This window comes from Anser cygnoides, chromosome 3, assembly GCF_040182565.1.
Source record: "Anser cygnoides isolate HZ-2024a breed goose chromosome 3, Taihu_goose_T2T_genome, whole genome shotgun sequence".
Classification (NCBI taxonomy): domain Eukaryota; kingdom Metazoa; phylum Chordata; class Aves; order Anseriformes; family Anatidae; genus Anser; species Anser cygnoides.
Window position 1 is genome coordinate 35,584,721 of NC_089875.1, and position 9,144 is coordinate 35,593,864.

Consider the following 9,144-nt stretch of genomic DNA (forward strand, 5'->3'; position numbering starts at 1 on the left):
CGTCAGCCTGCGCAGCTTTTGTTGTTGTTCCTTGACTTTGTAGGAGGTTGTGCTGTGGGGGCACGGTAAGGCATGTTTGGCCCTGAGGTTTCCTTCCTGGTGCTCCTGACTATACAACTGAGGCCAAAATGGCACAAATTGGTCCCACGGGTGGTGGTGGGGACCCGCTGTCAGGAATGCGTAGATGCCAGCACTAGATATAGAAGCGGGAGGAAAAAAAAAAAAAAAAAGGAAGACCAGTTTGTGGGCTTGAAATCAGGGGAGGTGGAAGTCAGCTGAAATGCCAGAGGGAAGTAGAAAATGCAGATCGAGCAGGCTGAGGAGAGATTGGCAGGTATGAGAAGAAAGCCAAAGACACAAGAGAATTCAGAGTGCTGCCAGGCGAGCAGCAGGGACTGCTGATAGCACGACGTGTGAATGCAGGTGGCAAGGGGTGATCGGGCAGAAAAACCTCAACATCCAGAAATGGGAAGAGGGTGAAAGGTACATGAACAGCGAAGGTCTAAAATAAGAATACTTTCCCGATCAGTAATAATAACTTTATCTTAACGTTAGGAAGTCACACACAAATGAAGCCAAAGCAGTATAAGAATAATTTTATTTAATATTTTGGTAACACAACCGATCTCAAAATGACCATAGAAGTTAGCACACTGAACAACTGCATACATTCTAAATGGGTGCTACTAAATTAGAGTAACTTTACACAAGGCACTAATTGACCAGCAGCTACAGAGCGTGTGTCCCCCCTGACAGGCATGAGCAGTGTGAATGGAAGCTGCATTAGTAGCCAATGCGTAGGTAAAGCTTTTGGAAGAGTACAAAGTTGCAAATGCCTTTTTTACTATACGATGAATGAGTGATCCTTGAGTTAGACTAACTATTCAGTTGCAGGTTATATCCTTGATATATTTTTTTAATAATGATACTTAAAAAGGTATGAAGAAAACTGTCTTGCTAGCATTTGATCTAATGTAGATCTCGATATGAAAATGTTGACTATCATATAAAGCTTTTCACAGGTATAGGCTAAGTTCTGGGATATCACAGACTTGTACAAAATTCAGAAAAACACCTGAGGTTACTCTTTTTGCATGGCAAAGAAAGGGTTTTGTTGTTCGTGTGTGTGTTTAAGCTTTGAAAAAAGGGGATTGATGCCGTATGAAATCGAAGACCTGAAATGGTTACAGCACTACTGTGTGGGGCTACGCAGCAGTACTGCTAGACTTGGTTCAGGCTATGAAAACAGCAGCAGTGAAGTTTCTACTTGAGAAAGTGAGGATGGTACCACCAACCCAGCTCTTACCTACGTCAATATGAGCACTGTCACCGCTGCCAATGTGATGAAGACTGGCCATCTATGAGAAGACCTGGCCCGGCAACCCTTGACTTGCTTGGGTCTCACAGGGCTACCTCACTTTGCAGCGTCGTGCCCTTGTTTTCTAGGTCTACAAACACCTTGGTTTGTGAGGTACTCCCATTTCTGATGGATGTCATGCGGTGATCTGTATCTCCTAGGAAATGCCCAGCGCTTTTCAAAATCAGGCATTTATGTATGATGGCTTGTCTTTCAGAGAATTGCAGGCTGCTTGTGTGCACAAACATTAACCAGAGGTTCAAGGCCACAAAGTTTCACATGTATGTTTTACTTTAAAATAGTAATTTAGATTTTTGTTTTTAACCATTTGCCTCACCAAAAAAAGAAGTTAGAAGTACCTTTTTCTTCAGTTAACATGTACAGTAATCAGGATGTGTAATGTTAGTTTTAGCATGATTTGCTTGGAACAAAGTCTAAGAAAAAGTATGTAGTTAATTTTTGGATGCACCATTAAACTCAGCCTAACAGAATGAGTGGTGAGCTGGCCTGTATTTGCTGTAGGCATTACTTGAGGCTTGCGGCATGAGTGTTTCAATGTAGAATCCACAAATTCTCACTTCTGCATACCTTGGAACATGTGAATCTTAAATGGACTTACCTATGTGCCCAGGGATAGGGCATTAATACTTTGCAAGAGAAACAAAAAGTTCAGCTTTTCCTTTACAGGAGCTTTCTAATTCAAGTATCTCTTTTCTTCCTGCTAATGAACATATCAGCATATGGATTATATCATGTTTGCTATTTGGTGACATATCAAACTTGACCTTTCCTTTCAAAACTTAACGAAAAGTTATTGTATCAGGACATTCTGTTCATTCTCATATAAAATATGAATTGTATTTTAAAATGTTGTGCTCATAAGCAACTTTTTTAAAGTCATTTATGTAAACACTTTGGAATGTTAAAGGCAAGACTTTACATTGGCATTTTACCAAAACTCATTTAAACATTTATTATTGAGGCATTAATGTACATCCCCAGCAGTCACAACACAGGGCTTGCCACATGCTTATGGCTCTTTCCAGTACAGTGAATTCAGAGGGAGGCTACAATATTCTGAGCATGTTTGGCTGGTTGGTTTCTGTGTTTTTTTTTGTTAGTACAAGATCTTACTTTGGGATGTGGAGTCACTGAAGGCAAAGTTAGAGTTAAGGCACAGCGTATGGAGACACGGAAAGGATTGTACCACCAGTTTCCAGAGGTGCTCCATCCAACCAGTCAGTAAATAAAATGTGCTTTACAATGGAAACTTCTGTGAACATGCAAGGAAATGAGTCTTGCTTTCAAACTGCATATGTTTGTTAACGTTTAATATATTAAATCATTCCCCTGGCTCTCCTAGAGTTAGAGAGTACTGAATTATGTCTTGTGAAGTTTTCATTTCTGCTCTTGTTCCTTGCAATGTTGGCTATTTTCCAAAAAAAAAAAAAAAAAAATCAGCAAAACAAACTATAACTTATTTAATTCTAAAAAGAGAGAGGGAGTATCTTTAGATGCGAGGCTCGGTGCTTAGGTGTTTGCAGACAGCTGACTTTCATTGGCTGTTTTCTCTGTTTGCAGTCTCTGGACAGCCTTATCAAGCAAATCCATACTATCTCTAAGCGTAACATTCAAAGTAAATGGCTTCGGTTTAATGGTCAACCCATAAGTGAAGTCCATTTTAGGATCCTCATTTGGATTAGCAGTAAAATGGCACTGATGCACCAGTATGGAGGTAAAGAGAAACAGCTGCATCTTGGACAACTCCTCTCCGATGCACCGCCGCTTTCCCAGCGAGAAAATCATCACGCTGCTAGTGAGATCTTTGTTGATGAAGCCGTTCTCATCCAGAAATCTCGTTGGGTCAAAGTCCTCTGGGTTGGACCACTTTGCTGGGTCGTGATTCACTGACCACTGATTAATAAATACCACGGTGTCCTTGGGAATGAGGTAGCCCATTATGAAGGTGTTGGTCGTGGTGGCGTGTGGGATGGTAACGGGCACGAAGCTGCTGAACCGCATGGACTCGTACAAGAAAGCCATGATGTAGGGCAAGTGGGGCTGATCTTCAGCACACGGCAGGCGGTCTCTCCCAACAATCCGGTCCACTTCTTCTTGCATTTTGGCCTGCACTTTGGGATACCTGCCATTTAAAGTAAGCGTGTGTACATACATAACACTTTCAAAAGATTTAGTCATCTTTTTCAACAATGCTTTTTAAATAAACCCGTGCTGTAAACGTTTTTCACAGATCCTCATCCCTGCTCTAAATCAGGCAGCTTGTTCCTGAAATATTTTTAAACTTTGCTCATGTAGATCTTGATGGAAAACTTTGTGAAATCACAATTTTCCATGCAGTGGTGTCATTTTAGGTTTGCTCAGTTTTCATGTTGAGAAACGATCACGTGACATTAATATGAAGAGTGAAATTAACTTAAAATGTTTCGAAGCTGAATGTACTGATCCAATTTTGAAGTTTCGTTCTACAGCGAACATTACTTTTTTAAATACGGGGCTTTCTGGCAGAACGAGGACTTGGTTTGTCAGCTGTGTGTGTGTCCTAGAAGCCGGCACGGGGTTTGTTATCGCTAGGCGTGTTACGCACCCGCGGAGGTCTGCATGCTTTGAAAAATCCCTGCTAACGGTGCTCAGAAGGGTTTTATGAATATCCTGTTCTTAGTCCGTGTACTCTGTTGGACCCTTTTCTACTACCGTTTAGGTGTGATTTCCTCACCCCGTGTTTCCTGTGTGCTCTCTTAGACCTTTTCCTATTCCTGCCCAGCCGCGATTTTCTTCCCGACGCCTCTCAAGCCGCCCGTCCCGCCGGGGGGGGGGGGCAGCGTGTTACCCCCCCAGCCTCCCCCTTTCCCCTCGCCGCCCGCCTCGCACCTGATGAGGAAGATGAGGAGCCACTGCAGGGCGGTGGAGAGCGTGTCCTGGCTGGCGCCGAAGATGTCGGTGACGGTGGCGGGGACGTGCTCGAGCTGCAGGCGCGGCTGCTCCCGCTGCAGGCGGATGAAGGCGTCCATCATGTCGCGGGGGGCGGCCCCGGGCCGCAGGCTGCGCTGGTGCTGGAGGAACTTTCGGCGGACGAAGGCGTAGAAGTCGCGGTTGAGGTCGCGGAAGGCGCGGTAGGCGGCGCGCACGGGGCTGGGGAAGCGGCGCAGCCAGGGCAGGGCGTCCACCAGGCTGCCGGCGCCCACGGCGCGCCCGAACTGCTCGTTGCGCCCCACCAGGCGCAGGAACTCGCCGTCGCCGTGGCTGTAGCGGCGGCCGAAGCACAGGGCGCTCATCACGTTGGCCACGGCCACCAGCAGCACCCGCGACGGGTCGAGGAAGGCGCCGCCGGCGCTGCCCCGCACCAGCAGCGCCACCAGCGCCCGCGCCTCGCCCAGCAGGTGCCGCTCCAGCAGGCGGCGGGTGGCGGGGCTGCCGGTGGAGAAAGCCCGCACCGTGGCGTGCGCCGCCCGCCGGTGCAGCTTCCACAGCTCCGAGTAGCCGCCGAAGGCCAGGCTGAGCCCGCCCGACACCAGCTGGAAGGAGGGGAAGGCCGGCCGGCCGGCGAAGGCGGCCCCCTGGCGGACGAGCGCCTGCCGGATGGCCCGCTCGCCGTTCAGCACCACCACGGGCCAGCGGCCCAGGCGCAGCTGGAAGACGGCGCCGTAGGTGCCGGCCAGGCGGGCGAAGGAGAGGTGCGGGGCGCTGCCCAGCTGCGCCGCGTTGCCGATCAGCGGCCAGGGGAAGGGGCCCGGCGGCCCCCGGCGCTCGCCCTGCCGCCGCCGCCGCCGCCGCTGCAGGAGGAGCTTGCCCAGGTGCACGGCGGCCAGCAGGCAGACGAGGAGCAGCAGGCAGCTCTGCGGGGCCGGGGGGCCGCGCAGGGCTTCCCCCAGCCTCTCCAGGGCCATGCTGCAAGGGAAGGGGACAGGTCAGAGGGAGCCCGAGGGCGCGGGGGCGCGCCGGCGGCCGGCCGGGCGCAGGGGTGGCGGCGCGTCCCCGCTACGCGCCCGCCTGGGTCCTGTGCAAAAAGAAACGAGAAAAGGGGACAATTAACAATAAGGGATCAAAAGCGGCGGGGCCGCTGCTCTCTCCCTCCTGCCGGGGGAGGTTTGCAGCGGGGCGGACGGCTGAGGCAGGGGAGGATGCTCTGGCCGGACGAGCTCCCCGCAGCCGGCCGGCGTGTGCCGCACGCAGACAGGTTCACCCCGGCGCTCGGCAGCGCTCCGCCGGGCTAGAGAGCCGCGGAGCCCCCTCCTGCCGAGCCTGCCCCCGGCCCCGCTCCTCGGTGGCAGGGGGTGACCGCGGGCTGCGCTCCCCCCGTGTGCTGCAGCCTGCCCGAAGAAGGAGGGAGGCGGCAGGACTGACCTGTTGCACGCAGCCTCCATCCGAGCCCTCGGGGAGGATGGAGAGGAGCCGGGCGGCTGCTGAGCGCGGCGTTCAGGTCCCGGGCTCCGGGAATCTCATCAGGAGCCCCGGCTCCTGCCCCCCATGGAGCCGCTGTCACCTTCCCGGCGCTTTCGCCCTTCGGAGCTCGCCCCGCCGGCAGCCACCTGCCGCAGCCTCCACGGCAGAGGGGTGCGGGGGGCTCAGGGGGCGAGAGCGGAGCCGCCCGCCCCGCCGAGCCGGAGCCGGAGCAGCCTCGCCTGGGCTCCTGGCATGGGGAGCCGCGGCTTTAAATCCCCCGGCATCCGCGGTGCGCTGCGGTGCGGGCGTGCCGCAGTTGGCCCCGCTGACAAATGGCCCTTCCCCTGGCCGGAGGGGTCGCCGCTATTTGCCAGCCGCCCTTGGTCCGTCGCCAAGCCGAGCGGCTGAGCCGCCGGATGCCTTTTTTTTTTTTTTTTTTTTTTTTTCCACGGCGGAGGAGAGCGGCCGGGAGGCTCGCAGCAGCCCCCCTTGTGTCAGGAGGCACCGTCTCCCTGCATCTCGGGGGGGGGGAGGGGGGGGGGACGGCTTGAGGGAGCTGCCGAGCTTCCCCTCCTCCGCCTGTCGCCTCCCCGTTGCGTGCGGAGTTTGCATTGCGTGAGCCGGGGCTGGAAAGCCTCCAGCCATCTCCTCCCCGGGCCCCTACCCCTCCTCGCCGTACCTGACAGCGGCTCGGGGGGAAGGCGGCGGGGGAGCGCCGGGCAGCTCGCCCCCCGCCGGCCTCGCCGCCCTCCGGCTTCGCCCCTGCCTCCCTCCCGCTCCCGGAGGGTTGGTTTTTTTGCCCTTCAGTCCCCTCCGCCCGGCCCCGGAGGGGAACGGGGGCTGCAGCCCCGGCCCGGCGTGAGGGAAGCCCTCGGGAGGGAGATGGGGAAGGTCTCGCTTCGTTGGGGCGTTTGGCGGAGAGAGGAAAAATAAAGAGCTGGGGCGTCTTTGTCAGACGTTGCGCGGGCACAGCGCGAGAGGAGGAAAGGGGGTTTGGTGGCGTTTGGGGATTAGGCTAAATGAGATGCTGGGAGGCAGCCCAGCTCGGGGCGCGATCCCAGCCCTGGCCGGGGCCCTGCTGCTTCTTCCCCTGCGAAGCAGCGCGCTCCTGGCTGCTGCCGCGGCCCTGGGCTCCCCCGGGCAGCAGCACGGCTCTTGCTCGGGCCGGCATCAGCCACGGCTCTCCGCGTGCCTCTAAAACCCCGTCTGTGTGCCTCGGTACGCGCTGCGCTGCTTCTTGCTGCCACTGCCAAGTGACAGAGGTGGCAGAGCTGTCTCCCCGCGGTGCCAGAAGTAAGCTCCCTTCCTCCCACCCCGCCTCTGGGGTGAGCTGGAAGGATCCCGCAGTCCAGCCTCAAAGGGGAGCGACGCACGGCTCTGTCCCTGCGGCCTGAGGGCCGCGACAAGCTTGGAGGGAGACCTGGGCTTTGATCTCTCCCCCAGCACCATAAGGTAGAAAGCAAATTTCACGTGCTGTAACTAGCCAGCTGTGGCTAAGGCTGTTTCTGGGTGCTGGATTGGGGTGGTCACAGTGGCTCGCAGCAGTTACTGGAGCTCTGGGTTACAGTACTGGGCGTCTGCCATTGCCAGCAGGCAAACTTGGCTTTTTCCTGGTGACTGTGGGAGTCAGTTGCCTAAAACCAGACATTACAGCTCTTCTCGGTAAGTCCCTAAATCCTGCCTTGGATGCAGCACGTAAACTAGTTGCATTGCACTCTGAGAGACTGCCATTTAGTCTGGAGCAAGCCGAGGAGATTCCATTCCAGCTCCTGTGTAAATCCGAACTTACAAAGAAATAACGCCTGCGAGGTGGCCAAGCAGAAGGAAGAACATTCAGTCAGTGGGAGGTTGCTGCAGGGGACGTGCATCGCCTCTGCTGTGAGCCGCAGAGCCACAGCTTAGGGCATTATTTGTAGCTGTAAATAAGTCCTGAGCCTAGGAGTTATTTACAAGTCCTGGTATGTTTTATTTTAATGCTGTAAGAAAGCATTTCGCTATATTTTTTCCCATTTCTTTTTGGTCTTCAGGACTTCTGTCATTATTAGAGGGGAAAGAAAGAAAGAAAAATCTCTTTTAGATGTTTTGTTCCTTGGCGGTGGTACCAGCTGGTGCCCCTGCACTAGGCGCTGCGCTCACAAGGTATTTACAGTCTCAGGCTGCTGTTACATTTTAGCCTGAGCATTACGATGGCCGTATGCGATAAAAGTTGGCCCAATTTTCTAGGCTCTGATGCTGTGTGACCTTGATTAGTCCCTTACTGCCAAGCATAGTCTGGGTGAATCACTCCAGTGAATGCGTGACAAGAGAGAGACCAGCCCTTGGTCTTCATTATATTCCACAAACTGCCTTCCTGCCTACCTCTTTATTCACTCTTCTTGCTTTTCTTCTTGTGTTTCTAGCAGCTTAAAGTTCAGAATTGCTCTTAGATAACGCATGCTTCTTTCCTCCAAATTCTGGGGACTTTATTCAGGCACAGGTACTGCTGAAGCCAGTCCCAGATTTCTGAGGCAAAGCTAGCGTTGTTCAGAACTAAAGACTGAATCGCTGAAAATGTACTCTGCCTAGAGTGAATTTTTCTGAGGCCTAGAAAAACGCACTTGATGTAAGATATGGAAGAGGAAAGCAGTTGAAGGGGCAGAAGTGGGTGGGTTTGGGATTAAGGGAAAGGAATTCGGGCTTAATCTGTTAAAGATCCTGACTGATTTGACAGGAATGCCAGACGGAGGGGCTGGCAGGGTCTGTGGGGACATCAGTACCTCTGCAGTTCTGAGCGGAGGTGCTTTCTGTAGGTGGACAGGAGCCCTTGTTATGGAGGTGAGAGTCTGGTAAAGGGAGAGGAACTGCAGAACCTGGAGAGGCTTCATTTGCCTTTAGAGAGGAACTTCTTAGCTCTCCGATACCGTCCTCCCTTTTTCAAGAAAACCCCTTAACCCTTACCAGATTTTTATGCAAGTGTTAATAGCTACTTACCTAAATAAGGGTTTGCAGGCTCAGTTCTCAGTTTTTCTGCGAACTGTGACAGCCGCTGGCTGCTTTTTTGGGTACTGGCAAGGTCAGTTAGGAGCCGCTGCACATAAATCCTCTTGAGCAGCAACTGGAATTTCTCAAGGACTTGTCATAGTCTCGTTTTCTTTCCTTACCTCTTCTTTTGCGGCGTGCCATGGAGAACCTCCCCACACACACTGGGTTCCTTTGGCTCTTTCCCGTACCTGGGTTCTCACTCTTCATTTTACAAATTCTTAAGGCGGATTATACAACAGTTGAGCAATGTTTTATCCTGGAATCGCCTCAGTGCAGAGCTTGTACAAATTGTTTACCGTTTAGAGAGTGATCCAGCCCATTCTTCGTTAAATAATCCCTTGGAAATATTGTTTCCGATTGCCTGT

The 9,144-nt window shown here is 53.0% G+C and overlaps 1 protein-coding gene across 2 annotated transcripts; it reads right to left on the reverse strand.

Moving 5' to 3' along the window:
• Nucleotides 1–581: 581 nt before the first annotated feature.
• Nucleotides 582–6,254, reverse strand: CYP1B1 (cytochrome P450 family 1 subfamily B member 1). Of its 2 annotated transcripts, none has more exons than XM_048047730.2 (3): nucleotides 5,720–6,254; nucleotides 4,247–5,263; nucleotides 582–3,500 (listed from the first exon to the last, which is right to left on the reverse strand). In XM_048047730.2, exons 1-3 carry the CDS (start codon nucleotides 5,737–5,739, stop codon nucleotides 2,888–2,890), a joined length of 1,650 nt encoding a protein of 549 aa, XP_047903687.1. In that variant the 5' UTR covers nucleotides 5,740–6,254; the 3' UTR covers nucleotides 582–2,887. The 2 variants fall into 2 exon arrangements, with proteins under 2 accessions (XP_047903687.1, XP_047903688.1); XM_048047731.2 differs by having other exon boundaries at nucleotides 4,247–5,372.
• Nucleotides 6,255–9,144: the final 2,890 nt, after the last annotated feature.